The sequence below is a fragment of the Halichoerus grypus genome, chromosome 6 (genome assembly GCF_964656455.1).
Source record: "Halichoerus grypus chromosome 6, mHalGry1.hap1.1, whole genome shotgun sequence".
In the NCBI taxonomy this organism is placed as follows: domain Eukaryota; kingdom Metazoa; phylum Chordata; class Mammalia; order Carnivora; family Phocidae; genus Halichoerus; species Halichoerus grypus.
In genome coordinates, this window is record NC_135717.1 from 65,842,676 (window position 1) to 65,869,940 (window position 27,265).

General features: G+C 43.4%; 1 protein-coding gene across 1 annotated transcript; it reads left to right on the plus strand.

Moving 5' to 3' along the window:
- The first annotated feature begins 20,750 nt into the window (after window positions 1-20,750).
- Window positions 20,751-26,891, plus strand: LOC144382331 (putative ankyrin repeat domain-containing protein 26-like protein). The gene is made up of 4 exons (XM_078075303.1): window positions 20,751-21,449; window positions 24,226-24,340; window positions 24,498-24,671; window positions 25,852-26,891. The coding sequence occupies exons 1-4, from the start codon at window positions 21,373-21,375 to the stop codon at window positions 25,864-25,866; spliced, it is 381 nt and encodes a 126-aa protein (XP_077931429.1). The 5' UTR covers window positions 20,751-21,372; the 3' UTR covers window positions 25,867-26,891.
- The last annotated feature ends 374 nt before the right edge of the window (window positions 26,892-27,265 follow it).

Sequence of the window (27,265 nt, forward strand, 5' to 3'; positions counted from 1 at the left end):
CAGGTTCCATTAATTATGTGTTAGGACCATGTAAACTGGGTGGCTGTGTTCTTGCTTTCCCTTAGGAAGAACGTATTACAGCTGAGTTTTGTTTTCTGCACACTTCTAATGGAGTTTTTAAGTTGAATTGTACCATTAGTAATCAGATGCAGTCTTTTTTGGATTTAAAAATAATGAAATAGGTTATTTGATGTTACAAAGAAGTGAAAAATCTCCTTTCCCGTTTTCCAGATCCCTTGTTTATCTTATATTGTCCTGTGAACTTACCAAGTGATCAGATAAATCAGGATGTTTTTGTGAATAGATGGGCATCTCTTCAATAGGTCCTGGATATAAATAGATGTGGTTACAATTAAAAAAAAAAAAAAGGTATGTGTGGGACGCCTGGGTGGCTCAGTCAGTTAAGCATCTGCCTTCGGCTCAGGTCACGATCCCGGGATCCTGGGATTGAGTCCTGCATTGGGCTCCCTCCCTGCCTGCCGCTCCCCCAGCTTGTGCTCTCGCTCTCTCTCTGGCAAATGAATAAATAAAATCTTAAAAAAAAAAAAAAGTATGTGTCACATGAACTCTGAAGGAAATCGATGTATAGTGAGAGCCTTTCTGTAGCTGCTGTCTTACTGTGTTTAAGTAGATACATTTCACTTAAGTGTGCTTATCTTTAATGTTTCATCCTTTCTGTTCTGCAGAAATGATTTTAGGCTCTCACCTCAAATTTTGCCACTCTTCACAGCCCTGAAAGTATGTTAAACACCAGCTGTTCTTAAAGCTGAGATGTTATGTCTATGTAACTCCTAGAAATTATGAACTAGGTGATGACAAAGGCAGAGGTGTCAGAAGACATAAGGAAATGAGACAAAATATAAAGGTATTTGCAGAAGTTGGTTGCCAAAGGATTTTCAGGAAGAACAAAAGAGAGACTCTTGTTTTTGTATTATTTTGAAATAATCACAGTTATCTAAAAAGAAGCCATAATCAGTTGTAGTAAAAAAATATGAAATGACTGAGCGATGATAAGAAATTTGTGGTTCAAGCAATGTGAAGTCCGGTGTAAAATTTTCATGGATGGGCGAACACAGCACCTACCATTAGAATGGCAAGTTGCCAGTATTAGTTCTGCTATGACACAGGTTCAGTTTTTTTAAACTTTAAATTTTGTTGATAAATCATGTTTCATGCTGTTATAGCAGAAAAAAACAGACCAGAATTTATGCAGCGGATATCATATACTTTGATTATTATATAACCCATTTTTTTTTTCTGTTTGGGAAATTAGGCAGACATGTGTTTGCCTGTGCCCTCTCCACATAAGCTGATGCCTTTTGTATACTTTTTAATTTTTGTTAGATTTTAAGATCCTTAAGTTTAGTGCTTCTTGGTGTTATAAAAGATCTTCAGATCTTATATAAAATGTAAAGAGTTGTTAGAGGAATAAATAGAAGGTAAAAAGAATGTCTCTTGGTTAGGCTTTATAAAAATACACTATTTCTAAAAGTGAGATATTACTATGTGACTATCCCAAGTCCCCAATTTAGTTTTATCCACCAAAGATTTTGGTCTCTGTTAGAACTGATTATATTATTAATATTATGTTTTATCAATTACATGTGATACCAAAGTGGTATCTTGAATTTGTGCTTAATTTGGGGGAAGTATTTCTTTAAATCTAAATGGATAACACTGATTTGTTTTTTAAAAAGATTTACATAAATTGGGGTGCCTGGGTGGCTCAGTCATTAAGAGTCTGCCTTCGGCTCAGGTCATAATCCCAGCGTCCTGGGATCGAGCCCTGCATCCAGCTCCCTGCTCAGTGGGGAGCCTGCTTCTCCCTCTCCCACTCCCCCTGCTTGTGTTCCTTCTCTTGCTGTGTCTCTGTCAAATGAATAAATAAAATCTTAAAAAAAAAAAAAAAAAGATTTACATAAATTGTAACAATGGGGAAATTTTTTTCACAAAGATTTTCAGACTATTTCCTATGTACCTAATAATATTTGCATGAAGTAATCCATATAATGAGTAAGCGTGATGATTTGTAAGGTGGTGAGTACATCAAGATTCCAGTGGATTAAATTATGACAGAACTGAAGAGCAAATGTCTTGTGGTAAGATGATAAAGTTGAACCTACTGTCCCGATCAGGTAAGAGTAGAAAGCTGGTACTCATGGTTAATTTGTGAACTGATTATATCCTTTGATCATTTACAAAAATTTTCTAGTTCCTTTATTATAAACAAAAATGTTTTATTCATGTTAATCCTTTTTTTCTATATTTGCATTTATACTAAGTTTATTTGGTCACAAATTTTATGTGGCTAAATGTATTGATACTTTCTTTTATAACTTCTGTTTGAAAAATCTATCACTCATCAGTAATACCACTCATATATGTTTTCTTCTGAAATATTTAATGGTTTAATGGTTTCATTAAAAGTAAACACTTTTCCTAATACAGTTTATTTTGGTGTATGTGTTGAGATGTGTAGGTAAGTTCTACTCACTAACTGATTTTTTTCCCAGGCCTTTTTTATTTTCCATTGATTATTCTTTTGTAGACAACATAGTATTTAATAATTATATTTTTATATTTATTATGTATTTTATGCTTTATTATCTAATGCAGAATATTTCATTTGTTACTCTTTAAACACATTTATTTTTTTAAGATTTTTATTTATTTGAGATAGAGTGAGAGTCAGCAAGAGAGAGAGTATGAGTGGGGGGGGGGTCCGGTGGGGGAGGGAGAAGCAGGCTCTCCACTGAGCAGGGAGACTGCCATGGGGCTCAATCCCAGGACCCTGGGATCATGACCTGAGCCAAGGCAGACACTTAACCAACTGAGCCACCCAGGTGCCCCAATCTTTAAACACATTTAAGGCTATTTTATTATTTTAACTAGAAACAAATTACTATATGCAAAAGCAACACATATAATTTAATGTGGAAAAGTTAGACAATATAAATAAGAAAATAAGTATATAGTAGTATTAATCCCTGGCAGTCAGATGGATGCAGTTATGCCTCATTCTCCTAACGCTGGCTCCCCTACATGAAGGATCTGAGGGGTGATGCTAAGTTTTTGCCTACCTCCTTCCCATCTGAGGGCTTCTTAGAACCCACTTGAGTCCCAGGTTGGAGACTGAGCTACTTAATATGCTTATGTTGAAAAAGTCTGGCAACAAAGAGGATGCCTATAACAACTCTCTGGGCACCAACTCCCTATGAAATTTAGAGGTCCTATGTTTGGCACAGATTCTAGGACAAATTTTTAAGAAGACTTTAAAATTTAATGAAGTACAGAAGCCCACTCATTTTTCTGTTGGAAATAGGAAGTTCATTGAGTGACTGGCTATAGTCTTGAGAAAATAACTGTAGTACCAGTATGTCCTCTTCCCTTATAGGAAACAAAAGACTCGAGTGGGAAGGGTTTGAGCAGGCACAATGCTCTATCCCTCACAATGTAGGGGGTCAGGCACACAGGAGTTGGCCTAGATTCTGTAGGGGAAAAGTGTGGAAGTAAAACAGAGGACCAAGCTGAAATTTTAACTTGCATTCCTAATCTGAGTTTTAATGTTTGAAAGTTACAAAGAAGAGTTACAAATGTCTCACTCTGACTAAGGAAATTCAGTCACAGATGGTGTCTTCTCTGGATAGGTGGGAAATATGGGAAGAGGGGCTGCAGAGATGTTAAAAAAAAATTCTCCAGCTATGAACTGCCATAATAAGCAGAAATTACCCTAAGAGGGGGTCAAAGAGATGAGGGGTATGTTGGGCATACTCTGGTACTGACTTGGTCTTAGCACTAACAGTTCGGTGTCCCAAGAATCCCCCAGTCCTAAGCACATTGGGGAATCTACTTGAGTTCTAGAGGTCAGAGGTCTGAAAATCTCACTAAAGTCAGGGTGTTGGCAAGGCTGCATTCCTTTCTGGAGGTTCTAGAGAAGAATCCATGTTCTTGTCTTTTTCAACTTCTAGAGGATTCCTTCACTCATGGCCCCTTCCATCTTCAAAGCCAGCAATGGTCTATCCAGTCTTTCTCACACCACTCTGATACTGCCACCTCACTCTTCCTCATTTAAAGGGCCCTTGTGATTACACTGGACCTACATGGATAATCCAGGGTTATCTCTTCATTTTAGGAACTTCTGATTAGCAAACTTAATTCCATTTGCAACCTTAATACCTTGCTTGCCATGGTAACATTTATAGGCTCCAATGATTAGGATATGGGCATCTTTGAGGACTATTACTCTACTTAAAACCACCCTCCACTTTTTCCTTCATATGCATTTCCCTAGTAAATCTCCTGCACTCTACCTAAGCATCTGCTTATTTGAGGAGTCAACTAACAAGTGGTGCCAAGAGTGGTCTGAGGAGACAGGTTTTGAGACTGTCTTACAGACAAAAAGAACACTATTGTGAGTGGCAGATAGGGCACGAGTATTCCCTGGCATAAAGTGGTTGTGACCTTGAAAAAAAATTCCAGGTGCGGGAACTTTGAAAGATATGGAAGGAACACGTCTATAAAGATGGTAGATCCACTCCTCTAAGTATATATGCCGGAGAGAAATGAAAACATACATCCACACAAATGTTCATAGCAACATTGTTCATAATAGCAAAAAAAGTGGAAACAGCCTAAATGTTCGACTGAAAAATGGATAAACAACATGTGGCATATTCATAAAATGGAATATGATTTGGCCATAAAATGGAATGAAGTACTGATAAGTGCTGCAACATGGATATAATGGGTTGAAAGTTGCCCCCCACCCCACCTACCCCAGCCCCCTGCCTAAAGATAAGTCCATATCCTCACTCCGGGAAACTGTGAATGTGACCTTCTTTGGAAAAAGGGTTTTTGCAGATTACTTGAGGATCTTGGGAGGAGATCACCCTACATTATCTGGCTGGCTCTAAATTCAATAATGTGTCCTTACAAGAGACACAGAGGAAAGATAGGGAAAAGAGGAGAAAACCATGTGAAGACAGGCAGAGGTTGGACTGATGCCCCAGAAGCCAGTGCATGCCTGGAGCCACCAGAAGCTGGAAGAGGCAAGGAAGGATTTCTATACTAGATGCTTTGGAGGAAGTATGGCCTTGCAGACACCATGATTTTGGAATACTGGCCTCCAGAACTGTGAGAATCAATTTCTGTTCTTTGAAGCCACCAATTTTGTGTTATTTATGGTAATTTGTTGCAGCAGCCCTAGGAAACTAATATAATGGATAAAACTAAAAACATTATGCCAAGTGAAAGAAGCCAGTCACAAAAGACCTTATATGATTATATTTAATATTCCATTTATGTGAAATGTCTAGGCAAATCTATCGAGACAGAAAATAGATTTGTGGTTGCCTAGGGCCAAAGGGATGGAAAGAAATGGAAATTGACTGCTAATGTGTGTGTGGGGTTCCTTTTTGAGGTGATGAAATGTCTTAAAATTGATTGTGGTGATAGTTGCACAATTCTCTGAATATTCTAAAACCATTGAACTGAACACTTTAAATGGGTGACTTGTATAATGAATTATATTTCAATAAAACTGTTTTAAAAAGATACTGAGTATTGCAAAGTTGTATCTTCCTCCTGGATTGGGATAATGAGAAACTGACAAAGAGCTACAGGACCTCTTTGGAAGTTCATATGGCGGCCCTAATCTGCAGTGGAAGAGCAGAAACTGAAAGAACAAATTGAAGATCTGATAGAGTTGCAGAGGTCCAGGGATGTTTAAATACTCAGCCAAGGCAAGGACACTATACCAAGTTCAGGGCCACTGAGAATATCTAGACTCTAAGATAAGATAGGGACATCAGGATGTATGCCCATGAGGATGTCAGTTCTGCAGACCCCACTAGATCCTCATGGATTTAGCTCTCTAAGCTCAGCATTCCCTCATAAGTGCTAGCACTTACCACGTGCTGAAAGATTTCGCAGAGGCTTCTCCCAGACAAGGCAACAGGTGTACCCTCAGGAGTGGCACCCACCTCCTCTCTTGGCTGCCAGGCTAATTTGGGTTAAATCCCAATATAATCAGGATGGTTATGCTAGGCTTCATAAGGGAAGAAGAGATTATACATCAAACCAGCTGTAAGAAGTAGTATGTACAGGCACAAGCTAGGGTGAGTACCTCTGGGATTGGATTTTAAGGGGCTTGATCAAGTGTGATGAGTGTAAGACTGGATAAGCAGTAACTCATTGATGTGGGGGCATTTGGAGGGAAACAGGATTTAACAAGCAAGAGCCCCAGGGGATAGAGGAAATTTGCTGTTAGATTCTATATTAGAACTCCAGAGAAAGCAATAACCAATGCTGAGTGAAGCAGAAATGTCTGAGTTGAATGCACTTGCAATATCAACTCTTCTACAATTCAATTTAATAGTAACTTCCCAAAGTTAGCGTAGACCCCACCAGTTAAGGGCCTCAGTCCCACATACTGCCCCCACTTCAGATACCAGCCACAACCCCTCAGGTCCCCAGGCTACCTAGACTTCAGTCTGACTTGGTTACAAATTTGAGGATTCCCATGACCCTTTTTCAGGTTTGAGAATTCACTAGAATGACTCTGGAAAGTGCTATATGGATGATTACTGGTTTATTCTAAAGGATACAAATGAACAACTGATGAAGAGATACATAGGGCAGCAAGGTCTGGCGAGGTCAGGGCAAGGTTTGCATGCCCTCTTCAAGCATGCTACCCTTTCAGCACCATTGATACATTCACCAACCAGGAAGCTCCCTGAGCCTCATTTTGGAGTTTTTGTATGGGGTCTCATTATGTGAGCGTGGTTGATTAAATCATTGGCCACATGACTGAAATCAGTCTCCAGTCTCCCCTCCTCCAGCATAGCTGTTGAGGGCAAAGGAGGCAGGGCTGGAGTTCCAACCTTCTAATCATGTGGTTGGTTCCTCCAGTGACTAGTTCTCTTCCTGAAGCTATCTAAGCCCTCTTCCCACAATGAGTCACCTCATTAGCATAAGCTCAGTTATGGTTAACAGGGTTCATGAAAACAGACATTCCTAACTCAGGAAATTCTAAGGGTTTTAGGAGTTCTGTGCCAGGAACTGGGGACGAATACAAAATATATTTTTTATACCATACCCTGACAGGTGACAGGTGAAGGAAAAAGGAGACCAAGGGAAGTACGCATGCTGGAATGGGTATTTTATGTGGGGCCAGAAGACCCAATGGAGGATTACATCAAGACCAACACAAGCATAACAAGGTTAAATTGTTAGAAGTGGAGATAGTTAAAAGAGCATGGTGTCCCTTGAGGAAAATTTGTCAGGTGAACAACAGGGGTGTTGCTTAATATCTACAACCAGACAAAGGCAAGAATAAAGGAGTAGGAAGATGAGGGCAATTGCCCCAATAAAAACTGATGATCCCTTGATAATTTTCAGATCCGGAGCCAATTACTAAAGAGGTGGAAGAGCCCTGCAATGCCATGGAAAATATATACTACAATATTTTCCCATATTTCTCCAATGGACCTAATGTCATTACTTGGATGATTCTACACTGGGGAAAATGGAATTCCTGTATGTTATTCAAGGACTATTAAACATAGGGTCTGAGTTGACATTGATAACTGGGCCCCCAAAACATTATCATAGCTAGACCATTACAGTAGGAGTTTAGGGGATCAGGTAATACATTTAAAATCTGGCTCACAAGGTCTGCACACTTACCAGTGGTCATTTCCCAGGTCTCTGAGTGTATGATTGGAATTAACATACATGGCAGTAGGAGTAACCCCCACATTACAAACTTGGCCTGTGGAGTAAGAGCTTTCGTAGTATAAAAGTTCAAGCAGAAACCTCTGAAACTGTCTCCAACCCCTCATTTAAGAGAGTAAACCAAAACCAATATTGCATCCTAGGAGAGATGCAGAGATATAATGCTAGCACTCAAGATCTAAAGGATGCAAGGATGGTGAGCTCTATCTTATTTCTGTTTGATTCATTAGCCTGTCCCATTCAGAAACTAGAGAGATTGTGGCAAATATCTGAAGACTACTGTAAACTTAATCAAATAGTAATTTCAGTCACAGTTGTTACTGTGGACCTCATATTGCTTCCAGAACAGATTAATAAGACCTCAGGTACATGGTATGTCACCACTGATTTCGCAAATGCATCCTTTTCTATTCCACTAGTGAAAGTGAATCAGAAGTAGTTCATATTTATATGGTATATACATTGTGTTCATTCATTTCATTTGCCTCAGGGTTATATTAACTCATGTATCTAGACCACTTGAACACCCCCAGAATATCTCATTGGCCTATCATATTGACACCATGTTAATTTGACACGATGAGCAGTAAGTGGCTATAATGCTTTGGGCTTGGTAAGACCACATGAATTGTCATTTCAGTGAAGTTTTGGGGGGAGAATCTAATGGTCAGGGGCATGTCAGGATATTCGCTCAGGAGTGAAAGAAAAATTGCTGCATTTTGAATACCTTTTCACAAAGAAGGAAACACAGAAACTGGTAGGCCTCTTTGGGTTCTGAAAGTAGCATATTTTACACCACTAATTCTCAATGAGTTGGGGGGTGAGAGAACAATTCTGCTCCTCAGGGTACATTTGGCAATGTCTGGAGACATTTTTTTTTGACATGTCAAAAGCTGTACATATTTAAAGATTTTATTTATTTATTTGACAGAGAGAGACACAGCGAGAGAGGGGACACAAGCAGGGGGAATGGGAGAGGGAGAAGCAGGCTCCCCACAGAGCAGGAAGCCCGACGTGGAACTTGATCCCAGGACCCTGGGACCATGACCTGAGCCCAAGGCAGATGCTTAACTGACTGAGCCACCCAGGCGCCCTGTTGCATCCTTCTGCACGTGGATATGATACACTGGAGGCCTAGCACCGCTCTGCTGGTAGGTGGGCTCGTTGTGCCCTGACACTCTCTATACATTTGTCAGGTGGGGCTCCCTGCACTCCCAAAGGACATTTCCTGCTTGCATGATGATTAGCATGGACCAGTTTTGGCCTGGGCAACTCAGTGAACTGCAACCACACCTCCTTCAATGAGGTCTGAATCCCAGCCTTGGGAGTTACCCATTTGGGTGATCTTTCTTGGGTAATCTTGCACCCTAGGCTATTTGGATTTCTCTTTTTATTACGGAACCTGGACTGGGTCACCCGACGGAAGAACCAAGTGGCACTTGGAGATCTTGGATGATAGGAGGTTTATTTAACATTGGCAGGCTCAGAAGAGAGTGATCTCAAAAGGTCTGAGCCCCGAGCACCGAGGGGGCAATTTATATACTTCTACTTCCACATACTTGGCACTTTGGCACGTGTGCAAAGTGGGGCAGGGAGAAGAACCTGGATTGGTGTGCGCGGGAAGCAGAGCAGGGAGAAGAACCTGGAAGAGCCCCGGGGCAAGAACTGGGACTCTCTCGCTGGCTCAGTCGGCCATCTTAGGACAGAGATTTTCCTTATCATTCCCCCCTTTGATGACCCTTTAAACACCTAGTTTAGAGGGCATCATCTTCATCTTCTAAGGGGCGATAGTGAGTAAGGAGTAATTGGAGTCTGATTTTAGCAATTTGAGTCGTGATAAACCTAGTAAGGGCATTAAGAATACAAGGACCAAACGCCACTATGAGGAGAAGCAATAGGAGGGGGCCGACAAGGGGGGTGAACCAAGGGAACCATCGTGAGAGGGAATCCCACCAACTTGTCTGCTGGAGTGTTTCCCACTGGCGATGTACTCGTTCCTGTACTTGGGTCAGAGTTTCTTGGTCCACCCCCAACTCATTAGCATAGGAACAACATTCCACCTGTAAGAAGAGGCAGAGCCCCCCGTGCGCAGCTGTGAGCAAGTCGAGCCCGTGCTTGTTTTGGAGGACCACTGAGGCCAGTGAATCGAATTGGCGCTGCAGGGCCAGGGCCGACTGAGTGAGGGCGGAAAAATCCACCGTGAGTTGTTGAGTTAACCCCTGGTATCGGTACTGAACCTGAGACATCCTGACACCAGTGGTGCCGAGGGCAACACCTGATGCGGCCAACAGGCTCACGATAAGAGGGGGAGCATCGAGGGCGGCTAGGAGGTCTCCATATGAGTGGGGCGTCGCTCCCAGGGAGGACTGAAAGATCAGGTAAGAGGCTGACAAGCGTGCATGATTGATCGCGCGGGGTGATGCAGATGCATACACCTTGATCACAAGCCAGAAAAGTGTTGTTAGGCTCACAGACCCGACTGTGGCCCGTGACGGGAGAGGAAGAGTTGCCATACAGCGGTACCAGAGCCAGAAAGGGATAATCTGAGGTCCCCGGTGCTGAGGTGGGAGGTGACACAGTAGATTGGTTGAGGATGACACCTAGGTATTGGATGGGACCGGGCTTCATACAGATCCAGCAGTCAGACGCTAGAGGTGGATTTGAGCAGTTACGCGCTTGGTGGGAGGCATTAATCATACCTAACAGTTGCGCTATAGATGCTTGCTGCGTGTGGATGGGGCGCCCAGGGATACACCAGGGCGAGTTATTTTCTGTCTGACTCTGGGGGTTGACTGTAAGGCTTGGAGTGAACGTGGACTTAATCATAAATTTGGCCATGGAGTCGGTTCCCATAGGGTGATATTGGCCCAACAGGAGAAGGATTCCTGTAGCCCATGACGTGGCATTGGGTTCTAAGACTGAGAGGGTGAGCGGTATACAGGGATTGTTAGAGCAAGAGGATGGGGTGGTGTTGCATGCCAAGGAAATCTGGATGTCACTGTGCTGTTTGAGGTGCCACCACCTGGTGGACCATCGTTCCATTCCCGGCCAAGTCGCCATCCATGACTCACATCCCCAGACTTGTGAGCAGAACTGAGGGCAGGTGTTTGGCTCTTGAGGCGTAGGACCCCCACAGATGTGGATATCTACCAGCCGGTAAACTGAGTGAGGGCCATGGTAGGAACACCGTCTATGAGGTTCCCAGGAGGTATCAAAAAGCTGGCATCCATCAAAATTGAGGTTAACCTTTGGTGTGTGCCCATCCCAGGTGGAAGAAGTCAGTGGGGGCGCTGGTGCAGGATTGAGGGAGATAAGCTGGAACGTCCATTTGCCAGTAATGGTGATATGAGAGTTTGCCCCCCTTGCCTGGCCGGGGAAGCTAGAGGCAGTGAGGAGGAACAGCACACCAGGTAGCAGAAGACAAGCACTGACTGGGGCCAGGAAAACCATGGTGAAATGCACTCAGGAGTAGACAGACAGCAGAGGGCCAGTAAAATTGGGATCTACAACCTTAGGTAGAGGGAGCCACCGTGGCTAACCCGTCAGCAGATGAAACCTGTGGACAAGTAAGTGCAGTAATACACCCTAGGGACACCCAATAAGCAATGACAATAGTAAGCCTCTGGCGGGAAGTCCAGTCAGGAGGGGCAACAGTGTAGAGTGTGACTCCCAAGATGAGGGAAATCATGCTGATGAGAGCCAGGGACCACAGTGAGCAGGTGTCCATCAGTCGGTGGGGTCTTGTCAAAGGTGAAGCTGGAGTCGGTTCGTGAAGTCTGGCTGGACTCCCCACTGGCGCAGCTCCTCGTCTGAATGATGAGCTTTCTTCACTCTGGAGTGGTGGACCCACGGAGTGACACCTGAGACCTTGAGAGCAGTAGGGGCGGTTAGAACAACAGTGTGGGCCCTGTCCACTGCAGTTTGAGGGGGTCTTTCTTCCAATCTTTGACCCAAACTGAGTCCCCTGTCTGGAAGGAGTGTACCTGAGACCCTAAGGAGATTGGGGCCCTCTCAATGGTGGACTTTTGTAATTTATTCAGGGTGGTCCCCAGGGCCTGAAGCTGCTCCTGTATCCCTTTATCTCCAACCTGATGCAAGTTTCCTGGAAGGCTTCCCAAGCACGGGGGAGGCCGTCCATATATTAATTCGAATGGGGAGAAACCTGATGTCCCGGGCGTGCAGCGAGCATGCAGGAGAGCTAGGGGTAGCAGATCTGGCCACGGGAAGTTAATCTCCTGACAAAACTTTGCTAAGGTTCCCTTGAGGGTGCGAGTCATTTGCTCTACTTTCCCTGAACTTTGGGGCAGTAAGTGGTGTGGAGTCTCCAGGTGATATTGAGAGATTTGGTCAAGACCTGTACAATGTCTGCCACAAATGTGGGTCCATTGTCACTATGGATTGTTAATGGCAGGCCGAACCAGGGCATGATCTCCCACAAGAGGAGTTTAGCTACTTCCTGGCTTTGCTCCGTCCTAGTCGGGAAGGCTTTGACCCACCCAGAGTATGTGCATACTATTACTAGGAGATATCTGAAACCCCTGCTCGGCTGCACATCTGTGAAGTCTACCTCTAGGTCTTCGAAGGGGGCTGCTCCCAGCCTTTGGACACCTGGCTGGGGCCGTGGTGCCGACCGAGCATTATTTTTAGCACATGTTATGCATCGTTCACTTGTTCCTTGGCATAGTGCTGGCAGCTGACTGATGTAGTACTGCTTCTTGAGAAGGGCCTCTAGGGGATGCCTGGGTGGCTCAGTCGGTTGAGCGTCTGCCTTCAGCTCAGGTCATGATCCCAGGGGCCTGGCATCGAGTCCCACATTGGGCTCCCTGCTCAGCGGGGAGTCTCCTTCTCCCTCTGCTGCTCCCCCTGCTGTGCTCTCTGTCTCTCTCTCTGACAAATAAATAAATAAAATATTAAAAAAAAAAAAAAAGAGAGAAGGGCCTCTAATGCAGTTTTTCCCAGGTGAGTGAGTTGGTGGTATTACTTGACTAGATGCCCCCCAGTTGCTGTTGGAACAAAGATGCGCCCATCTGGCATCATCCACCATCCCTTTTCAGTCAGGGTGGCTCCCTCAGCCATGGCCCATTCCTTTTCCTTTTTAGTGTAACTGGGCGGAGGGACTTCTTCCGGGTGTGTTAGGGCCATGGTGAGGGAAGGGGTTCTGTCCATGTCCTCACTGGCTGCGGTCTTGGCTGCCTCATCTGCCAGATGATTTCCCCACGCTATGGGGCTGTCTCCTTTCTGGTGTCCCTTACAGTGCAGGATTGCTACTTCCTTTGGAGGCCAGGCAGCTTCGAGGGGTCTCAGTATCTCTTCTTTGTTCTTCTTCTTCTTCTTTTTTTTTTTTAAGATTTTATTTATTTGACAGAGAGAGACACAGCGAGAGAGGGAACACAAGCAGGGGGAGTGGGAGAGGGAGAAGCAGGCTTCTCGCTGAGCAGGGAGCCCGATGTGGGGCTTGATCCCAGGACCCTGGGACCATGACCTGAGCCGAAGGCAGACGCTTAACGACTGAGCCACCCAGGCACCCCTCTTCTTTGTTCTTGATAGCTTTTCCTGCTGCAGTTAGGAGGCCCCTTTCCTTGTAGATGCCTCCATGTATATGTACAGTAGCAAAGGCGAACCGAGAGTCTGTATAGATGTTGACTCCTTGCCTTCACTGAGGGTGAGGGCTTGGACTAAGGCATATGATTTAGCCCGTTGAGCTGACCATCCAGCTGGTGATGCCTGAGCTTCTAGGACTTCAGTGGTTGTGGTTACTGCATAACCCGCTTTCCAGGCACCCTCTTGTAGGTAACTGCTACCATTGCTGAACAGCGTGAGCTCTGGATTCTTTATGGCTTGATCCTACAGATCTGGATGGTTCATGTAGACTTCATCAGTCTCCTTGGAGCAGTCATGGTCTGGTTCCCCCTCTTCCATTGGGAGAAAGGTTGCTGGATTTAATGTCCTTACTGTTTCGAGGATGACCCATGGGTTTTTGCAGAGGAGCCCTTGGTATTGTGCTAGCCAAGAGCTGGAAAGGAAGTGGTGTCCCCGTGCATTCATGAGGGACCTCCCTGTTCATGTAGACCTTACTGGCAATCTCTATTAGTTGGGTGATGTTCATCCCGGAAAAACCCTCTAGTTTCTGAAGTTTTTTTCTGATGGCTGGGGTGGCCTGAGCCACGAAGGAGGTGTTTACCATCTGTTGGCTTTCCTGTGCTTCGGGGTCAAATGGAGTGTATATCCTGCAGGCTTCACATAGTCTTTCATAGTAGTCCCTGAGGAACTCCCCTGGTTGTTGAGTGACTGAGGATACCTTAGTCGTGTTCATGGGTTTCTTAGCTCCTGCCCAGATTCCCCGGAGGAGGGCCTCCTGGTACCAGCAGATGTGGGCCTGACCCTTGGTTGTGGTGAAGTCCCATGCTGGGCGCTCTTCGGGTGCGGCCATATTAGCCCAGGCAGCAGGGTTGATGACTCCTGCTGGTGCGTGCTCTTCTAGGTACTGCCATGCTCCTTTCATTATTCTCCTCCTTTCCTCTGTGTTAAACAGCGTGCAGAGTAACTGTTGGCAGTCTTCCCAGGTTGGCCAATGAGTCTGGAAGAGGGATTCTATGAGGTCTACCATAGCCTATGGTTTCTCAGAGTAGGATGGGGTGTTATGTTTCCAGTTGAGGAGGTCGGTGGTGGAGAAAGGCTGATAATACATCATGGAATGGCCAGGTTGGACCTTCCTGTCTTCATTGTGACTCCCGGGTTCCCACGTCTCTCATACCAGCATTTGGAGGGCGCTTATGCCAGGCCTGGGGCACAGCCTGGCTGCTGGTCCTGGAGAAAGTGGATCTTTTGGGCCTGGGGGTGCCAGTGGATCCTCTGGGCCTGGGGGCGCCAGTGAAACCGATGGCGGTGGAGTGTCTGGAGCTGAAGGGCCAGGTGTAGGCGGTCTTGGGGGTACGTACAGTGAGGGCAGGGTCAGTTCATCCTCGGGATCTCCAGCTCGGATTTGTGGAGACTGGGGCTTTTGCTGATTTTCTTTAGGTCACTGGGATTAGGCAATTAAGACCCTCGCCTGTCCCTGCCTATTGCAAGCGAATCACACCCAGGGGGGAAGGGTCTGAGCAATTCCTAGCCAGGAGTCAATGTACGGAAACTGGTCAGGATGTCCTAGTTCTCCTGTTACGACTCGCCATACTCCAAGAATCATTGGGACATCCAATGTCCCTTCTGAAGGACACCCGACATCAAACGTGGGCCATTCCAATTCACATAGGGTTCTTAACTTGCCGGGGTTCATCCTGACTCCATAGTTTCCCAAAAACCCCTTCCTAAAATTTTTGATCATGGTCTCTAGAACCGTAGGTTTACTCTGCCCTGACCCCATGGTGATGTCCATGTGTGCAGTGGTGCAGAGACAGACAAAGGGGGGGTGCCTCCTGAGGTGAGGAGACCAATCAGATGCCCGTCTGGCTGTGTGCCGAAGGAGCTTAGGTGAGGCTTAGCCGTAGCAGTCTCAGCGTTGTGACTTACAATCGGAAACTATTCTGATGCCACCATAGACTGTATGCTGTTCACCACGGAATCGCAGACAGGCCCACTCAGACTCCATAGGCTTCTGGGGACCTTAAGGGTGCCCGCCCGGGAAGTCAAAGAATCAGTACTCGAGCAAGCCAGGTCGGACTGCACCTTCACTCACACATTCACACTCCAGAAGTTATTACATTCCCTCCCTGGGAATCCCTACCTGTGAGACCTCTAAGAGGTCTCTGGGAGGTGATCAGGCTCCCCTTCCACCCCAGTGGGGGTGGGCCTGTCTGGGTCCTGGGGCCCCAGGCCTTACCAGAATCCGATGTTGGGACCAAGTCCTCACCTGCTGAGTCGCCTCGAATCCAGCAGGAACAGCGGAGAGGGGCCAGCCCGAGGTGACTGGGGCGGGAGACTGCTGAAAATTAGGCAGGGCGCGCCTTCTCCATTACAATCCCTCATTCCATCACCGCCCCGCTGTTGCCCCCAAACCGGTGGCAATAATGGGCCAGTGCCATTGGGTTCCCGGTGAGGGAACCAAATGTTACGGAACCTGGACTGGATCGCCCGACGGAAGAACCAAGCGGCACTTGGAGATCTTGGAGGATAGGAGGTTTATTTAATGCTGGCAGGCTCAGAGGAGAGTGATCTCCAAAGGTCTGAGCCCCGAGCACAAACAAAGGGGGCAATATATACACTTCTACTTCTGCATACTTGGCACTTTTGGCACGTGTGTGAAGTGGGGCAGGGAGAAGAACCTGGATTGGTGCGAGTGGGAAGCAGAGCAGAGATAGGAACCTGGAAGAGCCCTGGGGCAAGGACTGGGACTCTCTTTGCTGGCTCGGTCAGCCATCTTAGGACACAGATTTTCCTTATCATTTTCACCTTTATAGTTGATCTACTGTTATAGTTAAGAAAATTTTTAAAAGACTGATTTATTTATTTGTCAGAGAGAGAGGCAGAGAGGCAGGCAGAGGGAGATGCAGGCTCCCCACTGAGCAAGGAGCCTGACGAGTGACTCGATCCCAGGACCCTGGGATCATGACTTAAGCCCAAGGCAGATGCTTAACCAACTGAGCCCCCAGGCATCCCAATAATTTTTTATATTAAACTTTCCTTGTTCAAATTACTAAATGGTTTCTCTCCTGATTGGACCCTCACTGATACATTATCCCTTCTTTCTGGAATGTGCTTCTCCCCCTCTCACTGGCTAACCCCTAATCATTCTTTAAGTTTTAGCTTTGATATTGCTTCTTCCTGTGCATCATTCCCTGACTCACTACCCTCACCTTTACATGATTCCATAGGCCCTTTAGTGCTCACCCTAAGTGTGGCACTAAATATAAAACTCACCTCACTCCGTGAACACTGGAATGTCATGTTTGTTGTTTCCTCACTGACTCTCACAATGCCAGAATAAAGAAAGTTTTCAGTACATGTTTCTGTTTCAACTTTATGGTCCCCTTGATATGGTTCTCCCAGGTCAGGGATCTCCAGTAGACACTGGCAGATCATCCTCAACACACTTGAGCCCTCATATTCTTTTTTTTTTAAATCATGGTTTAATTACAATATAGTTTTAGTTTTCCTCAGTAGATCCAGTGAAATACAAATGAAGACAGGTCCAAAAAAATGAATGAACCAGTTATGGAAAAGTGTTTGATGAATTTCTTGGTAACTCTTAAAAGGAGAAAACAATTGTGACAGCCCTGAACTGGAATTGGAAAACCTGAGCTAAGGGATTTGTTAAAGCATTCATATCTCAGTTGTTTTTCATCATAAAACAAATATTACTCTAACACATTATTAATTCCATTACTATAACTGTCAAATGAGTATGCGGCAAAACTGAACTGGGGCATATTTGAGCTTTAGATGGGGATGGGAGTTCTAATCAAGAACTTTCTAGAGGATGTTTGTTCTAGATCTGAAATTAGTTTCCGCAGAAGTCTGGGAATCAGAAATCTTAGGTTTCAGTTGACTGTGAGAAACTCTTTGGGGGTTCCACATAGCATCTGACCAAGGAACACAGAAGCTCAGAATTGACCTACCATATACTCTTTTGAGTATTTTTGATCTATAGAAAAACACTAGAGTCAACCAAATTCTACAACTTACCTGGACTCCTGGTGTGTGGTTCCTATCTCCTTATAGCCTGCTAATGTCTTTGACTCTCATTCCAGGTTGCATTAGGAAATGTCAGAGTCTTATGTTCAAATGTCACTACAGAGAGCCTTTACTGGTCTCATAAGTCACCCTGGGGAATTCTGAGGAGACAAGTAAGAGACAAAAGATAATTTTCTAGCTGGAACCTGTAGGAGACAATTGCTTGTTGATCATAGTTGAAACCATTCACACACACCAAAATGATTTTGTCTAGCTAAACTGGATAGGCCTGAGAAATTTTTTGTTGTTGTTTTTGTTTCTTTGTTTTTGTTCATTGCTCTTTCACCAATGAAGACACCCATCCTGGAACTAGTCACCTCCTCAGCAGGGACCTTAGTGCTCTCTAGAGCTCTGTAGGTCATTCCAGCAGCAATTTTGGCTGAAGATGCAGACCCTTGGTTTCTGAGTTGCTAGTTCCAAGCAACTTATTGTCAAATCATTCAACCTATAGACATAAAATGGCATTAAATGGCTTCTGAAGAATAAGTACCTTAATTTATATCTATGTATTTGTCTTGCCATAAAAATAGACACCAAACTTTCAAATTTTGCGGTGCATCTTGTGCAACAGTGGTTTCTGTCAGTTTTTATTTTGGTTAATTCTTTTTTTTTTTTTTTTAAGTAAGCTCCATGCCCAACGTGAGGCTTAAACTCATAACCCCAAGATCAAGAGTTGCATGCTCTACCAACTGAGTCAGCCAAGGGCTCTTACTTTGGTTAATTCTTAAAATCATTAACAAATGTAATAGGAATCTGGTGAGTTTTGGGTTAGCTGGTGTTGTATTAGCTGTTGTCATGGGTCTGCTCCTGTTCCTTTCTGTCTGCTTCACCGACAATATCAGGTATAGTCCAGTTGTAATTACTGAATCAAGTGCCACATTAAAAGGAATTTCTATAGACACTCAGTATACAGCCTATATGTATATATAAGCCACACAGCCCACCTTGTTTGCATTTTACTTGTTTTTTTTTTCGACTGCATCATACCATTCTTCAATATTAGATCTTTCTGGTGAAATCTTTACCATCCACTTTGTGCCTTCCCTAAGTACCTGCCAGAAACTGCCAACTTCTTCTTTTTTTTAAATTTAATTTTATTATGTTATGTTAATCACCATACATTACATCATTAGTTTTTGATGTAGTGTTCCATGATTCATTGTTTGCGTATAACACCCAGTGCTCCATGCAGAACGTGCCCTCTTTAATACCCATCACCAGGCTAACCCATCCCCCCACCCCTTCCCCTCTAGAACCCTCAGTTTGTTTCTTAGAGTCCATAGTCTCTCATGGTTCATCTCCCCCTCCGATTTCCCCCCTTCATTTTTCCCTTCCTACTATCTTCTTCTTTTTTTCTTAACATATAATGTATTATTTGTTTCAGAGGTACAGATCTGTGATTCATCAGTCTTACACAATTCACAGCGCTCACCATAGCACATACCCTCCCCAGTGTATATCACCCAGCCACCCCATCCCTCCCACCCCCCACCATTCCAGCAACCCTCAGTTTGTTTCCTGAGATTAAGAATTCCTCATATCAGGGAGATCATATGATACTTGTCTTTCTCTGATTGACTTATTTTGCTTAGCAAAATACCCTCTAGTTCCATCCACGTCATTGCAAATGGCAAGATTTCGCTCCTTTTGAAGGCTGCATAATATTCCATTGTATATATCTACACATCTTCTTTATCCATTCATCTGTCGATGGACATCTTGACTTTTTCCATAGTTTGGCTATTGTGGACATTGCTGCTATAAATATTGGGGTGCATGTACCCCTTTGGATCTCTATATTTGTATCCTTGGGGTAAATACCCAGTAGTGCAATTGCTGGGTTGTATGGTAGCTCTATTTTCAACTTTTTGAGGAACCTCCATACTGTTTTCCAGAGTAGAAATTGCCAACTTCTGTTAACAAAACTGAAGCTTAAAAAGTTCTTCACTCTGTTGCCAAATAAATACGCAGATATCAAAATAATAACCATTTACAAATTATAATGGAACAATATACCATAACAGTAGAAAAATGAAAAAGCCCAGATATAAATATATCAAGAAGTATGCAAAAAAAAAGAAGTATGCAGGATTTATATAAGGAAAAAGACTACCAGAAGCTTATGAAAGACATAACATGTATCTAGATACACTGAAATTGAGAGACATAACTTAAATTGAAAGACATAACATGTATCTAGTAACAACTATTCAAGTTTGATTCTGTTAAAATTAATTCTTTTACTGTAATTACAAATTCTCACTGTGAATTCTTTTTAATTTAGCATAGTGATTAAAAATTCATCTCAAATAATGTAGAGGTAAATATTGCCAAGAGAATACTGAAAGAGGAGATTAAGAAGGGGAACTACGGACCTGTAATGGATATTAAAACATATTTTATAAAGAAGTTAAAATAGTAGAGTACGGATACAAGAAGACTACTAGTCAATTGAACAGAATGTAAAACCCAAAAACAGAAAAAAACATACCTGAGAATTTAAGTAATGATGAAGTGGCATTTTAAACTAGGTGAGAAAAGATGGATTAGTTATGAGAAGCAAATAACTATTTTTTAAAAAGTTCTTAAATGTTGGGGTATCTGTGTGGCTCAGTGGATTAAGCGTCTGATCTTAATTTCAGTTCAGGTTATTATGTCAGGGTCCTGAGATCAATCCCCACCGCTCCGGGTGGAGCCTGCTTCAGAGTCTCCCCTCTCCCTCTCCCGCTGTCCCTCCCCCCTTCTGTCTCTCTCAAAACAAAACCAAACCAAACCTTAAATGTTGCACCATGCTCCAAAATAACTCTCGGCTTGCTTAAAGATTTAATTGGGAAATAAGAGCAAAAAAAAAAAAAAAAAAGTAAAGAAAATGTAAATGTAAGCCTGGGACAAATGGGAGGATTAAGAGGCATGCGGAAATGTGTTCTCATTTCATCTGGAGAACGTGCATAGTTTTCCTCTCATAAGTTTGCACTTGATGATACACATTGCTGAAGTCTCTGACCACGAAAACAGATTTCCTTCTTTCTTTCTTTCTTTCTTTTTCTTTCTTTCTTTTTTCTTTTACGATTTTATTTACTAGAGAGAGAGAACAAGCAGGAGGAGCATGAGGCAGAGGGAGAAGCAGGCTTCCTGCTGAGCCGGGAGCCCAACCTGGGGCTCGATTCCAGGACCCCGGGATCATGCCCCGGGGAAGGCAGAAGCCCAACCACCTGAGCCACCCAGGAGCCCCTGAAAACGACTTTCTATTGCTGCATCTGCTCAATTGCATGGAGACCGGCTGGGGCCCAGAGGGATATGGAAGAGGAATAAACTGAGGGAGAGCTTTTTTTAGGCAAGTTTTCTGGGGGATGAGGCATTCAGCATCCTGAAGTTTCATGCACTCTAGCCCCAGTAGTATAGGAAGAGTGCTTTTCCACACCGGCGAGTCTAACTTCAGATGTTCAGAAACGCTCAGCCAACTCCTGCCAAGGTTCGAAGGGGAACCCAGCCCGGCTCACAAGCGATCGCTGAGATTTGAGAGACTTGGACCTCGCACATGCGCTTTGGGCATCCTTGGCCGCTGCCCTTTGTGCGCAGGCGCAGCGACGCCGGTTTGTGAGGTGCGCAAGCGCATTTATGTTTGGCATGGTTGCTTGGTTACATTCTTCTGCGCTCAAAGATTTCAAACCGCGGAGTTTTGCTACTGTGATGTAGTGGGGAGGCGGGTTTGGCTTATCTCTAGCGCTAGTGTTGGGCTCTAGAGGCGGCGAAAAGCCGAGGGGAAGGTGAAGTGTTTGTGAAGCCTCCAGGCTTTGCGATGAAGAAGTTTTTTAGCTTCGGGAGTAAGAAGGGCGGGTCGTCCATTCGCGTTACCAGCTCGCTGAGGGACCGCTTGGGCATCCGGCGTGAGAAGAGAATTGGAACCAGCAGCTTCTGGGGGGGTACAACATCCGAGACAAAGATCTCAGGAAGATCCACAAAGTTGCCAGCATGGGCGACGTAAGGAAACTGCAGGAGATTCTATTTTTCGGGAAACACGGCGTGGACGAAAGAGACAAGATGAACAGGTAATAGGGACTTGGAGGCCGGCTGCCCGAGACGGCGGGGAGGAGGTGGGGCGGACCGGGAGAAGCGCGCACCTTCCCGGCTCCGCCTGTGGAACGGAGCCCTCCTGTCACCGAGGGCGCTTTGCGGTCTTCCCCCCGAGGCCCCGCAGCAGGGGTCTAGCGCCCAGGCCGGCTGTCTGAGCATGAAAACGAAGGCTTCAGCTGCCTTTGGACCCACTCATAATTCCCCGTTAGACCACTTTACAGACAGGTGGTTTTTTTTTTGTTTTTTTTTTTGTTTTTTTTTTTAAGATTTTATTTATTTGACAGAGAGAGACAGCTAGAGAGGGAACAGAAACGGGGAGTGGGAGAGGGAGAAGCAGGCTCCTGGCTGAGCAGGGAGCCCGATGCGGGGCTCGATCCCAGGGCCCTGGGAACATAACCTGAGCTGAAGGCAAGCACTTAACTGACTGAGCCACCCAGGTGCCCCTCTTACTTTCTATTTAAAAAAAATTTGGGAGTGCGGGTGGGGATTGGTATCTTCTGACAACGTTTAACCTCTTCAGAAGTAAAGGGAATATTTTTATCTGTATGTAGATTTTATTCATACATTAAATATATACATGTTTTTTGTTGTGTGTAGCTTTATTACATATAAATGATTATAGATTAATCATTTTATTTTAGTTACATCCTTATGAAAATAAATAATATAAATGATACTATAAAAGTGTATAAAATTTTAGTTGTGTCCTTATGAAAAAAATCAAAAATAGGAAATATAAATGATTGTTGCAATTTCAGATGTATTGCTTTACTTTATAAAAGTTTTCTTTAAAAATACTGAACTCTGGGGTGCCTGGGTGGCATAATCGGTTGAGCATCAGAGTGTTGAATTCGGCGTGGGTCGTGATCTCGGGGTTGGGGGGTGGAGCCCCATGTCGGGCTCCATGCTTGGTGAGGAGACTGCTTGAGATTCTCTCCCTCTCCCTCTGCCCTTCCCCCTGCTTGTGCATACTCTCTCTTTTTCTCTAAAAGAAATAAATCTTTAAAAAATATTGAGCTCTCCAACTGTATTTATCTACTCTTTCAATCCATTTATTTATCAAATAGAATCTGAACACATGTTATGTAGGAGACATACACTACCCAGAATCTTTTCATTCTTAAAGACTTCATGTTGCCCAGTATTAGTAAGATGAGAAATGCTATTTATTTTATTTTATTTATTTATTTATTTAAAGATTCTATTTTTAAGTAATCTCTATACCCAACAGGGGGCTTGAATTTATATCATTGAGACTAAGGTTGCATGTTCTACTGATTGAGCTAGCCAGGCACTACTAAGATGAGAAAGTTTATTTTTTTAATTTTAAGAAAAGATTGATTTATTTGAGAGAGAGAGAGAGAGTGAATGGCAGTGGCTGGGGAGGGAGAAGGGAGAGTTGGAGGGAGAGAGAGGATCTCAAGCTGACTCCACGCTGAGCATGGAGCCCGACATGGGGCTCGATCTCAGGATCTGGAGATCATGACCTGAACCAAAACCAAGAGTCGGACACCCAACCAACTAGCCACCGAGGTGCCCCTAAGATGAGCAATTTTAAATTGAAGTATTAGGACTTAATCTCAGTTAAAGCTTTTCCTCCTTCCATTCAAATGAAAACATTTCTGAAGATAGGAAATTGTAAAAGTTAACCTTTACGTGTCCTTTTGAAATTTATAATAGTATTAAATACTAATATTAATAATTGGTAGTACTTGATTTTCATGTGATTTATAAATCTAAATACTTAATAAAATGAGCTGTTCCTGTTTATTTAAATCCTGAGTTTCCTTTGGCTTAAAGTTTCTTGAAAATCCGAGTAAGAATTACTTAAAAAACATTCTCCGTTATTTTAGTCCTCTTTTCCCATAATGCTTTCAGGAACTAAAATTTATTGAAATGCCAGGTATATGACTAGAACTGCAATAGACCTGTTGTGTATGTCATTATTTCATGTAATGTAAGGCACCATAGATTGTCTGATGCCCCAGTATTTTCTGTACCAATAAGAACTTTTAAAACAATTCTGCCAATTATAGTTGTAAGACATTTTGAATTACAAATTGCATTCCAATGTCAGAGATATTAAAAGGTGACAAAATGAGCATCTTAGAATCACTGAAATGTAGTATTCTTGCCAATCCTTAAAACATATCTACAAAGTAGGCATAATTGTATCACTTTACCTAATTGGATGTTGTCTTTGTAAAATAGTAGTAATAGTAATAGTTATAATAATATTATGTAACAAACTTTGCATAGATCCTCATTTAAGCATCACGCCGAGGTCTTGTGAGATAACTAGTCTTTATTTTATTTATTATTATTATTTTTTAGTAATCTCTATACCCAACATGGGGCTCGAATTCACGACCCTCAAGATCAAGAGTCACATGATTTTCAAACTGAGCTGGGCAGGGGCCCCGAGATAACTATTTTTATCCCATTTTGTTGATGAGGAAATTGAGGATAAGGCTAAGTAGGTGATAACTGTTAAGTGACAGAGTTAAAGTAGGATTCAAACCCAAGTTAAGCTGAATCCTGAGGTCATGCTCTACCTACTCAGATAGGCTGCTCTTTATTAGTGTGGTGAAGAATCACTAATAAATATTGTACTTTCTTCAAAAGAAAACTAAATCTTTGTTTTGGAGTCATAGGAACAAGATGCTATTTAATGCTTACAATTACATGAATTAACTGCATGTTTTGACATAGTGCACTATAATTTCCTAAAAAGTTCTTTCACTTTCGTAGGACTGCTCTCCATTTGGCCTGTGCCAATGGCCATCCAGATGTCGTTGCTGTCCTAGTGGAGAGGAAATGCCAGCTTGACCTCTTTGATAAAGGTTATAGGACTGCTCTGATGAAGGTATGTGGAAGCAGCTGGGTCTGCCTGAGATGGATTTGATTTAATTACTTAGAATGGAAATTTATTGCATTTAAACATAACAAATTGGTGAAACCTGTGGCATGTTTACTTTAAATTCCCAGAATTGACACTCTGTTTCTTGGTATAATACTGACAGGCTGTACAATGTCAGAATGAGAGATGCGTGACTATTCTTCTAGAACACGGTGCTGATCCAAATCTTACGGACATTGCTGGCAATACTGCTCTCCACTATGCCGCCATTGGTTCAAATACATCAGTAGCAGAGAAGCTGCTTTTACACCATGCAAATCTTGAAGTGAGAAACAAGGTACAGATCAACTGTATTTATAAAGTATTTGAAATAATATATATGTATATATAAATTTTTTAGCCACAACACATTTTATTTACGTATTTATTTATATGTGTAATAAATACATATACTGAATTCTATACATCAGGTCCTGTCATCCTGGACACAACTCCAAAGCCAGGGCAGGGAGGGCTAGAGAAAGGTGATGCCCATGGAGAGGGCGAAGTTCTGTCTCCCAGCCACCCTTGCACCCCAGAAAGAAAATCTTCCCATTAGTGCTTGGGAGTAGATGGTGGGCTCAGAGCCCACAAAGGATTGAAGGCCTAGAGGGGAGTGGAGGTGATGGAGGCTGGGTGCTGTGCAGGGGCTTAGGAAATGGGTGCTGCTGGGAATGGGTGGGAGACCCTGACCCAGTGGGGTAACTTGGGTGAGTGCAAGTAGGAGGAGAAAGCAGCAGGTTGCAGGCCCTGGGCGCTCCAGGCCCCAAGGTTCTGAAAATGAGAGCAAGGGGATCAGGTCATGACATCCTACAGGGGCATTTACTTGTGCTTGTAGCCACTCTGCCCGCCACGTACCACATTGGGGTCTCCCATTTCAGAGAGTAGTTCCTGCTCAGCCTTGTGTAGTTCCTCAGTGGGGTGGTAGCTGTACATGGGGAGTAGTTGATGACCACGCTCACCAGTCCACCTTCTGTTTCTGTGACATGCATTATTTCTACCACTGCCCTTACAGAAACACTGTTGGTTGACATAGGTAGGGTCAGTTTTTCATATTTGGAAGCTCCTGCATTCCCTGAATGAAAAGATTTTGAAATAACTTAATTGTCTAAGATTTCACTTTAATGATACTTTTTTTTTTTTTTTAAGATTTTATTTACTTGAGAGAGACAGAGAACAAACATGAGTATGGAGGAAGGGCAGAGGGAGAGGGAGAAGCAGGGGAGCCTGATGCAGGGCTGGATCCCAGGACCCCGGGGGTCATGACCTGAGCCAAAGACAGTCGCTTAACTGACTGAGCCACCCAGTTGCCCCAAAGCCACTCTTTTAATTCCGAGTCCATCTCCTCAGTGACCCATTTGGATCAAGAGTGCCTTATGTTGACATCTGGGATCCTGATACCATTGATAGAAGAGAATCAAGCATGTTTGTGTAACTTGGAGAAAACCTTCATCTTTTTCTTTTTTTTTTTTTTAAAGATTTTATTTATTTGACGGAGAGACAGCGAGAGAGGGAACACAAGCGGGGGGAGCGGGAGAGGGAGAAGCAGGCTTCCCGGCGAGCAGGATGTGGGGTTCGATCCCAGGACCCTGGGATCATGGCCTGAGCCGAAGGCAGACGCTTAACGACTGAGCCACCCAGGCACCCCGAAAACCTTCATCTTTATTGGAAAGCTCTCAAACTATATCCCCGAAACTCTAATTTCTCAAATGTTAATGTTTGCCACAAAAAAGTATTGTCAGATGGGGATAAGCAAATTTAAACGGATTTCTTTTGTGCTAGATATATAGTGCAGTTTTGTAATATTTCTCAAACATAGATGATCATTGAATCTTTCTACTGGGGCACAGTACTTACCTTCCAGCAAAGTGTATGTTCTTCGGAATGTAATTCAAAAAACACTACTCCAGAGATAATCATTTAGGTTGTTAACTCAATAAAAATACTTAAAGCATTTACTGCTATGTTTTAGATTTTGGAGATATAGAGAAAAAAAACAATCCCTTCCCTCAAGAAGCTCTTGGTTTAGAGGGGGTGCAATAAAATAACTAGAGTATACCATAATAAATACTGTGATAGAAGCCAAGATTCTTGGAACCAGTCAATGAAGTGAGTTTTGGAGAATGACTGCAGTTAATCTGTTGAAGAAGTGGAAGAGAGCTATTTAATTTAGTTTTATTTATTTTATTTTTTAAAAAAGATTTTATTTATTTATTTGAGAGAAAGAGAGAGTGGGCGAGAGAGCAGGAGCATAGGGGCGGGGCAGAGGGAGAGGCCAACTCCCCTCTGAGCAGGGAGCCTGCCTTGGGGGTGGATCCCAGGATGTTGGGATCACGACCTGAGCTGACCTGAGCCCAAGGCAGATGCTTAACCGACTGAGCCACCCAGGCCCCCTGTGGAGGGCTATTTGAAAGAGAAGGAGCAGCTGGTGAAAGCACAGAAGGGTGAGAGTACTTTCTATATTATATATTTGAGTTTAGAGGATCCTTTATAAGTTTTAAAATTCAGTATGGAAATATGTAATTTTGTAAATTATAAATTGTTTTTGCACTTTTACAGGATGAACTCACACCATTTTTACTTGCTGTGAGAACAAACAGCAAATGGTGGAATTTTTAATGGAAAAAGAAGCAAATGTACATGCAGTTGATAATTTGCAAAGGTACAGTAGTTTTGGGTTTTTTTTTTTAAACCTTATATTGTTCTAGAGTGGTACAGTTACTCAAGTCAGAAAGATTAAGTTAATAAGAAGAGGATTAATTTATAATTATATAGTGAAAAATGTCAACATGTCATCAGTTAGGCAGAAAGCAATTATTCTGATGGGGAAACATGAAGAACAGTATATGGTAGAATTTATATTCCTTCATATTATTGACTGATGTCATTTGC